Consider the following 16,567-nt stretch of genomic DNA (forward strand, 5'->3'; position numbering starts at 1 on the left):
CATGGTTTTCTTATGTTAATATTGAGTTCATTTCATGACTCAAGTTTTCTCTTGTGTTAATAAGTCATTTCATGACTCGTTAATTTTAAGTTTGTGCAAAGTTGTTGGCTTTTATGTGGGTCTCACAAATGCTAAACACACTTTACCACTGAGCTACATCTCCAGCCCTGGGAAATTGATTTTACAAAGAAAATTTAAGCTGTAACATGAAAAGCTTGGAAAATTTTCCTTTTAGTTATAAATCTGTTCTTTCTTAAGGGAAAATTGAGATAATTGGTAACTTTTTTGTGTGTGTGGTTTCTTGGAGATAAGTGTCACAAAGGGGCTGGTTTTGAATAGCAGTCCTCAGATCTCAGCTTTCTGAGTAACTAGGATTACAGGCATAAGCCACAACCTCTGGCCCAAAACTTGCCCTTTACCACTCAAAGAACTAAATGTAAGCAATTTACCTTTGCTCTACTTTGGACATAGAGCCTATTTCATTGTTATTTGTTATAGTGGTATCATGCTAAAAACTGTGGCTTTATTTTGGTACCTCGTATATTCTTAGCAAGCACTGTCTGTCTGAGCTATACCCTAGCGTCCCTCAAAATACAGGCTTTGAGGCTGGCTGTTGTGTATACCTGTAGTTCCAGTTATTCAAGAGGCAGAGGCAGGAGGATGTAAGTCCCAGGCTAGTCAGGACAAAGGGAGAGACTTTATCTCAAAGTCAAAGGAGTTAGAGATGTGACAAGAGCTAGAGTCCTTACCTAGTGGTCTCCAAGTCCTCCACTCCAAGTGGGTTCAAAATTTTAAAAAAAACAGTAAAGTACAATACAGGTCTTCATTTTCTTTAAAGTTGATTTGACCCTCCAAATCAACTAAATTGAGAGACTTTTATTTCCCTGACCTAATTTTTTTCTCAAATCTTGGGGCTGGGTCTATGTACTCCACTGGCCTTGAACTCATGATTTTCTTGCCTCAGCTTTTTCATGCCTGGTGACTTCATATTCTTTTTTCAAAGGTTATCTTAACAAAGAAGCTTAGAGGCTTTTGAAGAATACTTTCTAATTAAAACTTAAGAAGTAGAATGCTTTTGGGAGTGTTATTCAGTCACCTCTTCAGGTAGTTGGGAGTATTAGGTTTTAATGACACCACTAGAGGGCTATTTGTATAAGAAACTAGTTCAAAAATGAGGCTGTTTCAGAAAAGCAAGCTTAGCGCAGACTAGAATTTGTCAATTTCCCCCACCCCCAATTCTATAGTTTTTTTAGGGCTGCTGAAAAGAGTATAGCCTGTTGTGTCCAGAGAAGAATTAAAGTAGGAATGCAGAGCATGGTTCATAGCCTGGGGTCCTTTGTTCAGTTAAAGCTCTGTGTTGTTCCAGGGCTGATTTTGGTTCTCTACTTTAGGCTGGACCTTAGGCTTGAATGTCAGGGAGCTGGGCACTGGTGGCTCATGCCTATAATCAAAGTACTCAGGAGGCTGAGATCTGAGGATCACAGTTCAAAGCCAGCCCAGGCAGGAAACTCCATGAGACTCTTATCTCAAATAAACCACTAGAAAACCCGAAGTGGTGCTGTGGCTCAAGTGGTAGAACACTTGCCTTGAGCTGAGAAGTGCAGGCATAGTGCCCAAGCCCAGAGTTCAAGCCCCATGACCAGCAAAAGAAAAAGTCAGCAACCTCCTGTGACCTACAGCTACTTTGGTAATAACTGGCTGGTCAATAAGTTGGGAAGTTTTAAAATTACAATGTTTTCATTCAGAAACCTTGTGATCTCTTCTTCAAATTTAGGTTCCCTTACCCCCTGCTACCTATCACAGCCCACCTTTAGTTTAAAAAATATATATATATGTATGTATGTATATATATATATGGTGGTATGCCATTCCTGCAATCCCAGCATTCTCAGTAGTAAGTTTGACAGCTTAGCCTAGCCTGGGCTATGGAACCAGACCCTGACTTAAGGAAAACCAGGGGCTTAAGAAGTAGCTGTGGTAGAACACTCACTTTGTATGTGAGTATACAAAGTGACCAAAGTTGACCAAAGTTTGCTCAGTATATGAAGAGTTTTGGGTTTGATTCCTAGTATGGGGGTAAGGGGGGAAGATACTAAATCCTAACTGCTCAAGGGGTTGAAATCTGAGGATCTAGTTCAAGCCAACTCTCGAGACCCTTATCTCCAATTAGCCAGGAAAATCCAGAACCTGGGCTGGGAAGGTGGCTCAGTGGTAGAGCGCTTGCTTTGCATGCATGAGGCCCTGGGTTCCATTCCTCAGTACCACATAAGCAAAACGAAAAAAGCCAAAAGTGGCCCTGTGGCTCAAGTGGTAGAGTGCTAGGCTTAAGCTGAAGAGTTGATGGACAGTGCCCAGGCCCAGAGTTCAGGCCCCACGACCAGACCCAAAAAAAAAAAAAGGAAAAAAAAAAAAAAGAAAATCCAGAACCTGTAGCCAGTCCTGAAGTGGTAAAACACTGGGTATGAGCCCTGAAAGTTGAGTGCATTGGCCCCTAGTTAAAGTTCCAGTACTAACACAAAGCGGGTAAGGAAGAAGAGGCTAAGTGTGCTTTCACTAGTGTTCAGCCTTCTTCTTTATACTCTTTATACTGAGATTAAATCTCTCTTCCTTGAAACAAAGCTTTACTATAGACCACCTGAAGGAACTGCCTCTCCACTCTAGGCCCAATCTTTTTATGTATCTAAAGATGGAATGTGAAGGACTGAGTCCTGCTGTATTCCCCAGGGGTCAAGCAAAGCACCCGGTGTGTGTGTGTGTGTCTGTAGACAGGTCATTGGGGTCAAGCAAAGCACACGTGTGTGTGTGTGTGTGTGTGTGTGTGTGTGTGTGTGTAAACAGGTCATTGGGACCTTGGCCCCCAGGAGACAATGGCCCTCAAACCCCAGGTGGAGCATTCCACTGTGGGCCTGGCCTAGGACAAGGCTCTTGGCCTCTGAGAGACCATAGCCTATTATTTTCTGCTTCCTTGTTCAGATCTATATAAACTAACACTACTTATCCCCACCACCTCTTCTTTTTTTTTTTTTAACCCTTTAAATGTATGCCATTCATTATACCAACTTTATGTTCACAGTGGAGCAAGGTATGTAAATTATACTGGAAAACTGTTATTTTCAACAAAGGGCTAGACCTCAGAAGTTAACCCCAAAAAGCAAACTGAACAAGCAGATAAGCTCCCTTCCCTCCTACCTACTTTTTAATGTTAAGTTACAAGATTGGAAAACCTTGGGCTACCTACTTAAATCTGCCTTCAGCTTTGAAACATAGGAGGAGCTATCTAAATTTTTCTTGGAAGTGATAAAATCTGGGAACTCTTCCTGCTTGGGGTGGGGACAGAATGATAAGGTTTGCCAGGAAAAAGAAAGTCCCGAAGGTCACCAGGTGCCACCCAGAACCATTGTCGAAGGATTAACTCTTCTTCAAGAACTGCAGTTTGGCTTCAGGCCTGTAGGTCTAGCCACTCCAGGTGACATCTGAGGATCCAGGTTTGAAGCCTGCAGGAAAACCTTGGGGCAATCTCCAAATTATCCACCAAAAACTAAAAACAGAGCTGTAGCTCAGATGTTAGAATGCATGTCTCAAGTGAAAAACCTGAGGGACACCGCCCAGGCCCTGAGTTCAAGCCCCAGTACGGATACCAACGGGTGGGGGTGGGGGGTGGGACATGGGTTGCATTTCTTGATCTTAGTAAAAGATTGCAGACCAGTTGAGTGCTAGTTGGTGAAGAGGTTGGGTGCTTAAGAACAGCGACAAATCCCCAGCACCGTGGTTTTCAGGGCAGGGGTGACTGGCGACGGTGCCCCAAGTTTGCAGGTGGCAGAGTGCAGGCGCGCCGCCGCCCGCCGCCGGCCGCGCTTTGTCCTGCAGCCGCAGCCGGGGGCGGCGGGTTTCACCCTGCCAGCTGCACGCGTGCAGACAGCATCCCGGCCGGTCGGCCTCGCCCGGCCGGCCTCCCCGAACAACCCCTGCAGGTTTCCGGTGCGACTGAGCTACGTGGACGTGTTCGCCTCCCTCCCCGGCCTCCCCACTTTTGTCTTCCTGTCATACCAAGGGGTCTGTTTCACTGTGGTGTTTCAGACGCGCACGTATTAAGGTTTGGTTCGGGGACGCCGTCCCGGTCGCTGCCTCTTCGCCCGCGGGGGTTCCCTCGTGGGTCCCGGGGTCCGGGCCGACTGTCACCTCCACAGCTCATTCGGTGAGGCCCTTCTACGCAGCGCCAGGCGCGCCGCCGCGCGGGCTGCCGGGAGCGCGCCGCGCTGGGCCTCGCGCCGTCCGCTAGCCCCTCCTCCCGCCCTCCGCTTTGTTGAGCGTGACAGCTTAACGTCACTTCCGCTGCGCCCGAAAGTAGGCCCGCCCTCAGCGTCGCTGTAACCCAGGGCAACGGCTCGACCGGCCTCAGCGAGCTGCGGTTACACTACAGGTGTGTGCGGCCGCGTTCCCGGCCCCGGAGCGAGTTCCTGGATCACCCCACAGGCGGGAGAACGAGAAGTTCGAGGCTATTCGAAAGGAAGCGACCCTCAGAAGCGAAGAAGCCAAAGGAGAGAGGTGGTGCGGCTCCGGCCCTGGAAGGAGAGCGAGCAGCCCTTCACGAGACGCGCGCCGGCCTGGGTGTGGCCGGGAGCGGGCCGTTGGGGGCGGGACTCGGGTGGTACAAGAGAGGAAGGGGCGGGGCGTGGTGCAACCGGAGGGCACCGGAAAGAAGAGCAAGGCGGCTGTGCGGGGCAAGAGGCGCTGGCGGAGTGGGCGGAGCCGGGTCTGTAGGTGGGAGGATGCGGGGGGTGGGCCCGAGGAGGAGCTGTGGGGTAAGGGGCGGGGCATGGTGGGGAAGAGGAGGGGCCTGCGCATGGGGGCGGGGCTTTGGGGCTGTTGGGGGGGAAAGGGAGGATCCATGTATGGGGACCTGGGCGGTGCTTGCGGCGCTCCTGGGGGCCCGAGTGACCTCTGCTCCTCTGCCGCGAGATGTGTGGGAGCTGAGACTTCCATTGCGGTACCAATTTGCTTCCAGCTCTAGGCGCTTAGCGAGTCAGTGAATTCACGTGAGTTGAAAACGGGAAGAGTTGACACCGATTGGAGCAGAAATGAGCTGAGCGGAAGTGATGTTTTCATGAACCTCTCTAGGAAGACATACTTAATCATGGTAGCTGTGGCCTGTGAGCCTATAATAAGCCCGAGGCACCGATAACTAACTCGGGAAGATAGAAACCTCGTCTCTGCTCAGTATCCTGGGTTGGCCTTGAACTCAAGAGCCTCCCACGTGCTGGGATTACAGGCCACGTGCCTACACACTAAGCAGGAAAGAGAAAAGGTATGCTTTTGAAAATACAAGTCTAGCTAATCAGGTGGTGCACGTGCGTAACTGAGGCAAAAGTCTAACTCCATTTTCAGTGTATTCCAGAACTGTTTGTAAAGGAGACAGCAATCTCCACAAGCTTTTTTCTTTAGATACTGCACCACCGGGGATGAGGATGCTTGAGGTCTATGTAACTGGTTGTGTGTGTGAAGTTTATCTTTGTACTAAGAAACTTCCCGCCGGGCGCCAGTGGCTCACGCCTGTAATCCTAGCAACTCAGGAGGCTGAGATCTGAGGATTGCGGTTGGAAGCCAGCTCCGGTAGGAAAGTCTGTGAGACTCTTACCTCCAATTAATCACAGAAAAAGCCGGAAGTGGTGCTGTAGCTCAAGTAGTAGAGTGCTAGCCTTGAACAAAAAGAGGTAGTGCCCAGGCCCAGAGTTCAAGGCCCAGGAGCCGGGAAAAAAACAAAACACAAGACAAAACGTCCCACTAGAACTATGTTTTATTTTTTCCCCAGTGTATAATAGAATGCACCCTTTTCAAGTCCAGAATACCCTTTTCAATTGCAGAATAGGAGCTTAACCAAAGCGGCATCTTTTCACCTCTACTCTTCCTTTCCCTCTATCTATATATAGATTTTTCTCATGACATGTGAGAAATAGTTGAAGGACGTGAAGTTGGTTATACCCTGAAAGAGAGAAGAGCATATGCATTCTGCATGATAGTGCACTTTGTGATTCTGGTTTCTGTGTGATTGGAGGTTTCCTAAACTTTCTGAAGCCTATGCATACTTCTTGTTGCAGAGCCTCGCTCAGGATAACAGAACTAAGAGCAGGGGTGGAAAATGTAGATGAAGAACTTTCTAGCACAGTAGCAGTTCTCCAACTTTACCAAGCACTTTAAAAATACTAACAGTTACTGGTGTGGCAGTACACCCTTACAATCCCATCTATTTGAGAGACTAAGAGGGAAAGATCATTTGTAGTCATCCTGGACGACAAGATAGTGAGACCCTGTCTCAAAACAGAAAGAAAATCTAATGCCTAGGCTGTGCCCAGAAAAAGTATAATCAGACTCTGGGACCAGGGACTGGGAATCAGCTCTTTTATGTCCATATTTTCTCAGCAATTGGAGTCCTGTTTAGAAAATAACTGCCTATGCTTATATTTTTCTTCCTTTTTTTGGGGGGGGGGGGGGTCCGGTTGTGGGACCTGAACTCTGGGCCTGGGCGCTGTCCCTCAGCTCTTCACCTCAAAGCTAGCACTCTACCACTTGAGCCACAGCACCACTTCCGGCTTTTTTCTTTTTACTTATATGGTGCTGAGGAATCGAACCCAGGGCCTCATGCATGCAAGGCAAGCGATCTACCACTGAGCCACCTACCCAGCTCAATTTTTCTTCCTTTCTTAAAAAAAAAAAAATTGGTGCCAGTACTGGGGCTTGAACTCAGGGACTGGGCACTGTCTTTGAGCTTTTTGTGCTCAACCTAACACACTACCTCACAGCTCCACTTCTAGCTTGACTTTGTTCTTTAATTACACCCATTAGTCTTTAGTTCAAATCAGCCTGACCCTTTTTTTATCTCAGTAATTGACAATGGATAATTTGTACTGTTTGTTCTCAGTCTGTTCCTGAGAGTTTTAAAGATATTTCACCAGTTACTGAATTGCTTTTTTTTTTAAAGTTACTATTAGTCAGGTGCTCTGTGGCTTATGTCTGTAATACTAGCTACTCTGGAGGCTGAGATCTGAGGATCTGTTTGAAGCCAGCCAAAGTCCTTGCGACTCTTATCTCCAATTAATCACCAAAAAAGCCAGAAGTGGAGGTGTGGCTCAAGTGGTAAAGTGCTAGCCCGAAGCATAAAGAGCTCAGAGACAGTGCCTAGGCTCTTAAGCCCAGGATTCTTCAATTAATCACCAAAAAAGCCAGAAGTAGAGCTATAGCTCTAGTGCTAGAGTGCTAGCCTTGAGCAGAAAGAGCTCAGAGATAGTGCCTAAAGCCCTAAGTGTAAGCCCCAGGACTGGCACCAAAAAGAAAAAAAAATATTAAAAACTAAGCTCACGGGCTGGGAAGGTGGCTCAGTGGTAGAGCGCTTGCCTTGCATGCCTGAGGCCCTGCGTTCGATTCCTCAGCACCACATAAGCAAAAAGAAAAAAGCCGGAAGTGGTGCTGTGGCTCAAGTGGTAGAGCGCTAGCCTTGAGCTGAAGAGCTGAAGGACAGCACCCAGGCCCAGAGTTCAGGCCCCATGACTGGACCCAAAAACAAAAAACAAACAACAAAAAAAACTAAGCTCAGTGCCCATTTTCAAATTGCAGGAAGAAGATGTTAAAAACTAAGCAGTCATCCTGGTAATGGAGCTATGTCAGGAAAGTGAGACTGATTTAGAAAATAGTGAAATTAAAACCACAGAAGAAATTGAAGAAAACTTTACTTGTCCAGATGAAAGAAGAGAAAAGAGCCATGTGTGTTGTCTTCTTGATATCAGTGACATTACTCTCAAAGAAGATGAAAGAATCGAGTTCGTTGTTGGCACTGGGTGGGAAGAAGCTGTGAGTGTCTTCTAGGGTATTTTTCACTTCAGTATTTGATGCATGCTTTTCCCTCAAAATAATATTACCAAAAATGTACAGCCAATGTTAACTATAAGACCCAAAGAACAGAGGTAAAATATTACTGGCGACAGCAGTTCCTGCTAGTATGTGTTTATGGCCACTTACTATGTGGTTGGCTCAGTACTAAATGCTCATCTTTCACTCATTCATTCAGCCTCTCAGTAGCTCTCTGAGGCCTCTCTTTGTGCCTAAGAATATTGAGGCACCCAAATGTGAAATAGAATCCCATGAGATTGCCCAGCCCAACCAGGCAGAAAGTGGGCAAGGAGGGCTCCAAGCCAGGTCTTCAAACTTCAGAGCCAGGTATGTTCTCCTGGTGCCGTGTGCACACTGCTGGCGGCCCATGTCACAGCTGCCTGGGTAGACTCCAGGCAGAACCCAGGCCCCAGGAACACACCGGCCCAGCCGGCCCCAAGCCTTCCCTGCATTCCTTGGGTTCGATAACAGAGTTTGCCTGCACTCTTCAGTCGGGGGACCTGTATATCCTAAAGACAGTAAATAAAATATTTATTAAAAAGAGTAAAAACAAAAAAAAACTTCAGAGCCAGGACTTTCTTCACCACTGTGCTAAGCTCCCAAGAGGGCCAAGGAGTCTTTCTTCCTGTTTCTAACTCCATGGGATTTTGAAATACACTTGAAGTAAAAAATAGAACCCTAAATTTAAAACAAGGGAACTTAATCAGATTCAAGATTAAATACAGAGTTGCTTGCTGGTAACCGAGATAGCTCATGCCTTAAATCTTGGCTACTCAGGAGGCTGGCATCTAAGGATCAAGGTTCAAAGCCAGACCTGGTAAGAAAGTCTGAAATTCTGTCTCCAATTAACCAGCATAATGTCAGACTGGAGGCATGGCTCAAGTAGGCACTAACTGTGAGCAAGAAAGCAGAACAAGAGTAGAGACCCTAAGTTTAAGCCTGGTACTAAACAAACAAGGGGGAAAAACTCTTCTAAGGTTACTAGATTAAGTAGCTGAAAATATAGAATGCCCAGTAAATTTGAGTTTCAGATCATTTAGTGTTCAATGTATGGCAGACATGTCCTGTATCTTTTTTTTTTTTATTATGAAAATACCATACAGAGGAGTTACAATTACCTGGGCAAGATAATGAGTACATTTCTTATCAAGCATTGTTGCCTCCTCCTTTGTTTCCCCTTCCTATACCTTCCCATCTCCCCTGTCCTGTATTTTTGAAAATAACATTTATTCAGGTTTTATTTTAGTGTAACAGGATAAAGAAGGGAGAAATAGAAAAAGAGAAAAACATTTCTTCCCATTTGTGAAATGGGAATTAAAAGACTTCCTTCCTTCTTCCCCCTGTCTGTCTCTTTCCCGCCCTCCCTCCTGTTTGCTTGCTTGCTTAAGACACTATCTTGCTATGTTTCTCCAGCTGGCCTTAAACTTCCATCCTCCCTCCTGTCCCAAGTGCTGGCTTTAATAGATGTGAGACCCCATGCCTAGAAAAGGTACTGTATTTTTTACAGCAGCTTTGTCTTGACAGTGACTTCTGGCTAAGGTGGCCAGGAACTCCTGACCTAGGTGGGTGCAGGTGTTCCTGGGGTACTTAGGGCTCCTGGGCACCCAGGACATAACTGCTCATTTCTGGCTCTCCAATGTCTCCAGGAAAGTCTCTTTCCAGTGTGGGAAATAGAAACTGGAAGTGCAGGAAGTCTTTGGGAGTGTGATAATACTGAACAACTTTGGTTTATTTTAATAGTGCTAAGGTTAGCGTGCATCTGGAAAGCAATACAGGCAGTCTCTCAAAGTGGTCATTTACAAGTACTTGCCCTAGTGTTTAGGAGCTCCACATGATCACCAATCAATTTATTGTTCAGTATTAGGCTAAAATGAATATTAAAAGTTTTTTTTCTTGTTTTTTTTTTTTTTTTTTTTTTGGTCCACCAAGGGGTTTGAACTCAGGGCCTGGGCTCTGTCCCTGAGTTTTTTTGCTCAAGGCTAGCACTCTACCACTTTGAGCCACAGTACCACTTCCTGCTTTCTGGTGGGTCATTGGAGATGAGTCTCCTGGACTTTGCTGCCAGGACTGGCTTGAAACCGTGATCCTCAGATCTCAGCCTCCTGAGTAGCTGGGATGACAGGCATGAGCCACCGGTGCCTGGCAGAAGTTTTCATTTTTAAAAGTTTGGGCAGTGTGAGGGCAGTAACGCGCTGTTGCATCTGCAGGTCCATGGTTGGGGAAAGACTTCTCCAGCTGCCTGCATCTGGTCACGGAAGAAACTGAAAAAGGCAAGAGCAGGGGAAAACTCCAGCAGTAGCTGCTTGCTGTGTGTCAGCCTCTCTCAGGTGATCCCGGAATCCAAGTCTGCCCTGGAGACTGGAAAATGGGAGACAAAGACTGTGGCTGACCCAGGCCTGGAGAAGAATTGGAACACTTCCTCTCAGATTCCAGGGCCTTCCCAGGTCTCGAGCACTGCTCCCAGGGAGAGTAACAACCTCTGCTTTCCCAACTACATTCACAGAGAAAAAAAAAGTCTGCAAATCAAGGAGTTTATCTGGTGCCTGGACGAATGGGCCACCCAGGAGGTGCCTAGTGGCAAGGCGGCCCAGAGTCCCAGCAGAGGCATGTGCCCGGAGAGAGGGTTCTCCCTGTCCGACTCCTTGACCTCCAAGGCCCTCCTAGTCCTGCCTCCCCTGAGAGCTAGTCCTCCAAACAGTGTGGAACCTCTGGGTAAGAACAGTAAGAACATTTTCTGGCAGTCAGATGAGAAAGTGGTGAAAGTGGAGAAAGATGAGTGTGAGACTACTGGCTATGGATTGAAATCAGTGGATGGGACAGGTGACAAGAGACACTTTGAGCTGACCAAGCACCTCATGGTCACCAAGGGGACGTCTTTGACATCTCCGCCCGAGGCCCCGACACCCCTGCTGGCTGATTCTGAAAGGTGCTGCCTGCGATGGTCCCTCCTGACTGAGAAAACCTCCATGTGCCCTCCCAACCCCAACAGCATCCACTATCTGGCTACCTTGCAGCTTTTGCAGAAAGAAGGACTACAAAGCTACAGACCTACATTGAAAACCAAGGACCCAAGACCTCTCAGGAATACCCAGAGGCACGTTCTTACAAAGACCAAGCAGGAAAGCAGTCCCCAAATGCTGGATACCAAAGTGTTCCCAAGACCTCTCTTGCCGTCCCTCACAGTGAGCAGAGTTGTTATTCCCCTTTCCACTCAGAGATACCTCTGACCTGTCACAATATAATTCCCTGGGAATAAGCGAGCTTGAAATTCATTTGTCCTTTCTCCCTGTCCATGCCTCCCTCCCCTGTCTTTTTATTGCCTCATCCTCCATCCCTTCTCTTAATTCTCTTTCTTCCCTTCCCCCTTCTCTTTCCCCACCCCCACCCATCCTTTTTTTTTTCTTTCTTTTTTTCTGATACAATAGATCTAGAGGGAATTGATCATTCTTGAATGGGGTTGGATCTATTCTCAAAAACACCAGACCTGGGCACAGTGGCTCAAGTCTGTAATCCTAGCTACTTGGGAGGCAGAGATTGGAGGACAAAAGTTTGTGGGACTTCATTCAGTGGCTGGGCATTATGGCACACTCTTACCATCCTCAGTGACAAAGGGAAGCACAAGTAGAATCAGAGCCCATGCCAGCCTGGTTCAAAGCAAGACCCTGCCTCTAAAAAATGAATGCGAAAGAAGGACTGGAGGTGTGGCTCAAGTGGTAGAGCACCTTCCTGGTAACTTTGAGGCCTGAGTTCATTTCCCAGTACTGTCACCCCCCAACACAAAAACCCCTTATACCACCATATTTGATGTGGGTTTTACAGGTGTTTATAACTGTAATCCCAGCACTTTGGAAAGCTTAATTCAAGGTTGTATTACCTAGCAAGACCCTGTCTTAAAAAATACAAATAATAACCCAAATCCAAATCCTACCTGCTTTAGCGCTGTTTTGCCAAATGCAAAATAGTAGTGCCAGCTCTAGCTCCTGCTGCCCTGCCTGGCCTTAACCATAGGGTAGACAAAGTCAGCAGGGCTATAACACCTTCAGCTGCCTACAGGGCGCAGGGGGCAAAGGCTAGTGAGGTGGGGAGGGGCATGCAGGAGGGAGGGGGTATGGCATGAAAAGGCTAATATAGTCTTATAGTAACTTGAAAAACAACGAGAAGACTAAATCAAAATAAGGCCTTGCGACATTTGGACAAGTACCTAGGCCTCTGGCCACTTGGGAAGACATTCAGATTTTTAAATTTTTATTCTTAGGAATTTTACCTCATAATATGAAATTCACCTGTTTGTACAGGTGAACATGAAATTCATCATGTTTGTACAGTGATTTGAACTCAGAATCAGTTTGTTCTGCATGTCTCCTTCCTCTGAGTCCAGGCACACGGGGGGGGGGGGGGGGGGGGGGGAGGGGGGGGGAGGCAGGCTCCAGTCATTGTGGTGTCCTCCTCTGGCCAAGTGGGTGGCTGCACAGCTGCGGGCCTCACGGTTGAGGCTCTGCAGCTGCAGTGTCAGTTATTGATTAGCACACCAGGGAAGAAAGAAATGGGATTGTTGGCAGATAGACGCTGGGGCATCTCTTCTGCTGTCTGGGAGACAAACTGGGAGCTGGGAGCAGGCCCAGTGCCGTGCTCCTGACTGCTAAGCTAAGCGGGGCCTGGAATTGAGAGACTTGGTAGTTATACACACTCCAGCTTTGCCAGTGGGCACCGCCGCCTTCCCCCTGCATGCTGCAGTGATGAATTCCTAAGCTCTTCCTCATTCTGTCATTTCAGCCCACTCGACTTGCCAGCAAACCTTATTACAGACTGGAAATGGTGACCAGTTCTTTCGGAGCCAGGTTCCCACCAGCTTCCTGTGGATCCTGGCCTTCCCAGTATGAAGTGAAGAAAAAAAGTGAATTTCAATTTATACGTTTCAGAAGTTGTTAATAGCCAGGCATGGTGGCACAAGTCTGTCATCCCAGCACTCAGAAGGCTGAGGTTGGAGGATTAGGAGCTCGAGGTTAGGCCAGGCTAACCTCGAGCTCACAAGCTAGTCTGGGCTACATAGCAAGACCCTGTCTCAGAAAAAAAAAAAAAAAGAAGCCGTTAATAGTAAAAACCCTAAAGAAAAGAGCCTAAAGGGATTCTAAAATATTTTTAAGACAAGTGGTAGAATGTTTGCTTAACAAGTTTGAAGCCCTGAGTTCAAATCCCAGCACCCAGGATGAGAGTTCACTGGTCTCTATGGTTTCTAAACAAGGCATAGCTTCCTGAATGCCGGGCTTGATACTGCATGTACAGCAAGGCATGAAGTCCCACTCAGCAGCTGGCTGGACATGTTCAGAGCAGGGCTGTTAGACCTCTGCTGCTTCCATTTTGGACTGGATCCTCCTTGTACTGGCTGCTGACTTAAGCATTGTGGGATGCTAAGCAGCTCCCTGACCTCCAGATATTGATGCCAGTAGCAGCCACCCTGTACCCTCTTTGTGACAGCCCAAAACTATGTCCAGACACTGCTGTCTTCCTCCAAGGGCAAAATCACCCCACTGAAGGAACAGTGTGGCAGGGAACTCTGAAACACTCTGCCCCTGCCTTGGTGGCCTCTAGAAAGATGCAACCAAAGCTGTGATTCCATTGTGATAGTCTCTCATAGTGACCACAGGGAGCCTGTTCAGAAAGAGCTATAGCTTTCCTGATCCATTAACTGTTGTAGCCAGATTGCAAAGATAGTAAATATGCTTACACCTCTTGTCATTATTCAGAATCCCCAGAGTTTTGGCAACGCTGTTCCCTGAACTCCCTGCTTGTCCTAAACAGGTATATTACACAGCCACCACCGACACACATGATATGTCTTAGGAACCACTGCTAAATCTCTGCACCTGAACTCTGTGTAAATCTTTAAAAACAAAAGTGTCTCTGTTTATTACAACCTGGGGGTGGGAGGCATGGCCCAAATGGTAGAGCTAACACCCTTGGCCCTGATACTATTCATCGCTTCTAATTTATGTGGCTATTTCTTCAAATCCTCACAGTTGGTTTCTCCTAATTAAAATTTAAGATGACAGGAAGTTAGAATACTTACCATTATGGTAACTATTTACAGAACTTAAGAATCCAAGCTCCTATTTCTTTAGCACATTATCTTGTTACAAAATAGTGAGTTAAATGGATTAAACTTATACTACGTTTTGGAAGTTTCTCAAATAATTTTGTCAGAACCTATAGAAAAAATGTGTGCCTTACAAAAGTTAGTTCTATAAACTAAGACAATCTTGAGTAAATAATTCCTAACATATAGTTTGCCAAAGTGTGGATTGTTTTCCAAAGTGTGATATAAAACTCCAATTTAGGGAAGCTTGCTTTTTAAGTTGGTTAAAGAATTGATTGTTGAATATCATTTTGTGATACAGTAATTTAGAGGCACTAACTTTTGACAAATGTTCATTGTGGCACTAATGGGCTACATTTCTGAAGTCACTAAATTTCTCATTACAGCACAGGAAAAAAGAAGATAAAGTAGGAGAGGGATCAGTTACACATTCATTCCTAAGCAGCATGTTTGAGATGCAATCCTAAAACCATATTCTACCCTGGACATGGGATCACCAGAAAGCAGACAGTAAAATACTATAAGCAGCAAGAAGACTGGAAGCTCAGAAGGAGGTCTAATTCCTATCATTTCAATAAGCTTGCTCCTTTAAGCCAACACAAACAAAAACGTCTTTGTTTGCATGGAGCAATTTGCATTGACAAGACATAATTGTCTGTTGAGGTCATACACATACTTTTGAGACCAACAAGTCCTCTTAGTGCTGTTTCAGTTTTTTTTTCCCCATTTTTTTGAAACACTTGATTATTTTACTGATAAACTAAAAAGATGACTTGTTTTATTTATTTATTGGTTGTTCTTTTCTGTAGCCTGTGGCCTGTAATATTGTTTCAGAGTAGAATCTTAAGAATTGATGGAGGGGGCTGGGAAGGTGGCTCAGTGGTAGAGCGCTTGTATTACATGCATGAGGCGCTGGGTTCGATTCCTCAGCACCACATAAGCAAAAAGAAAAAAGCCGGAAGTGGCGCTGTGGCTCAAGTGGTAGAGTGCTAGCCTTGAGCTGAAGAGCTGAGGGACAGCGCCCAGGCCCAGAGCTGGGGTCCACGACCAGACGCCCCCCAAAAAAAAGAATTGATGGAGGGGCTGTGGCAATACTTCCTCTTAGGCCAATCTGTGAAATTTGTGGATGTGGGTTTAAAGTTACAAATATTTTTTATTTGTTTAGTAAGGCAATGCAAATGTTATAGTTATTTCAAAGTGTTGAAAGAACTGAATGGATTTTGGCAATCTAAATCAGGTGTGATACAAACAATACTGCTTTTATTTATTTACATAGTTTAGGCCTTGCTCCTCAAAACGCTTATTTTTTTTTTTTCATATCCAAACTTTTTTTTATTGTGAAAATACTGTACAGAGGGGTTACAATTACATGGGCAAGATTCAAAACGCTTATTTTTTAATGTGATCCACTGGAGAACCAACAGCTTACTTGTTCTTTAGTTCTTGTTTCTTTTTTTTTTTTTTTTTTGTCGGTCATGGGGCTTGAACTCTGGGCCTGGGTGCTGTCCCTCAGCTCTTCAGCTCAAGGCGAGCGCTCTACCACTTGAGCTACAACGCCACTTCCGGTTTTCTGGTGGTTTATTGGAGATAGGAGTCTCACGGTCTCTCCTGCCCGGGCTGGCTTTGAACCGCGATCCTCAGATCTCAGCCTCCTGAGTAGCTAGGATTACAGGCGTGAGCCACCAGCGCCCGGCTAGTTCTTGTTTCTTGATATGTAAACTAATACATCAGTGTATCTGCTAATAAATAGTTCCAACAACTGAGTCTGTTGGGTTTCACCCCTGCAAGCAATGATACCATTCTCTTTGTCATAAGAATATTTTACTAGCCAGCATCTTGCTGAAGAAAGTAGATAATATGTGTCACTTATAAACTGAATAGATACTGCATATGAAGGCTATATATTGCCAGTCAGTCATTGTGTGCTGGAACTTGGGCACACTTAAGAACCACACAGAGACAGAGGTGAAGAAAGGGAAGCAAAGCTGCATGGGACTTGACACTTCATGGTGTCCGTCCTAAGTCCCCCAGGTTTATTTTCCTTCCTCTTTAAGGGCATTGAGAGAACAAGTCTTAGAAGCACGGGTTGAAATGGACCAGACAGTATTCTTTGAAATCAGACATCTGAGCAGGTGTAGATGAGCAGATTTGGGTTGAACTACTATAAATATCCTAAAGTTGAGGTCAGAAAGGATCAAGTATAAATCTAACCCTATCAGTTGCTAGTATTACATTAGTTGCTAGTATTAATAGAAATTAAAGGTGGCTCACAGGCCAATACTGCTCATTTTCTTTGAGAAAGCCACTTCAAACTTTACTTAGCATTTTCAGATAGTGTATACAAGTCATATTTTCCCTTCGTGTGGAAGAAGCAGAAGTGCACTGCTTTGGTGTTCCTGAAAATTAGCAACTGAGGAAAGCGCTATGTAGATTCCAAGCCTCTTGTTATTTATTTACCAGATGAAAGGCATCCTATTAGAAAATGAAAGTGACTACATCAGTAAACTCAGGAACTTTGAATATATTTTCCCAAAGACCCATGAATTTCTAATGCATACAGTATTTAGACCAAAAGAGAAACTCTGGTAATAG

General features: G+C 45.7%; 1 protein-coding gene across 4 annotated transcripts; it reads left to right on the plus strand.

The window, feature by feature from the left end:
• The first annotated feature begins 4,414 nt into the window (after nt 1-4,414).
• On the plus strand, nt 4,415-14,837 carry CUNH16orf46 (chromosome unknown C16orf46 homolog). Of its 4 annotated transcripts, XM_042700797.1 has the most exons (5): nt 4,919-5,305; nt 7,609-7,842; nt 10,089-11,063; nt 12,655-12,775; nt 14,362-14,837. In XM_042700797.1, the coding sequence occupies exons 2-5, from the start codon at nt 7,645-7,647 to the stop codon at nt 14,379-14,381; spliced, it is 1,314 nt and encodes a 437-aa protein (XP_042556731.1). In that variant the 5' UTR covers nt 4,919-5,305; nt 7,609-7,644; the 3' UTR covers nt 14,382-14,837. The 4 variants fall into 4 exon arrangements, with proteins under 4 accessions (XP_042556730.1, XP_042556731.1, XP_042556728.1 ...); XM_042700796.1 differs by lacking the exon at nt 4,919-5,305 and adding an exon at nt 4,415-4,545 and having other exon boundaries at nt 12,655-14,837; XM_042700794.1 differs by having other exon boundaries at nt 12,655-14,837.
• The last annotated feature ends 1,730 nt before the right edge of the window (nt 14,838-16,567 follow it).

Source organism: Dipodomys spectabilis, unplaced genomic scaffold (genome assembly GCF_019054845.1).
Source record: "Dipodomys spectabilis isolate Male_0828 unplaced genomic scaffold, ASM1905484v1 ptg000273l, whole genome shotgun sequence".
NCBI classification, from domain to species: Eukaryota; Metazoa; Chordata; class Mammalia; order Rodentia; family Heteromyidae; genus Dipodomys; species Dipodomys spectabilis.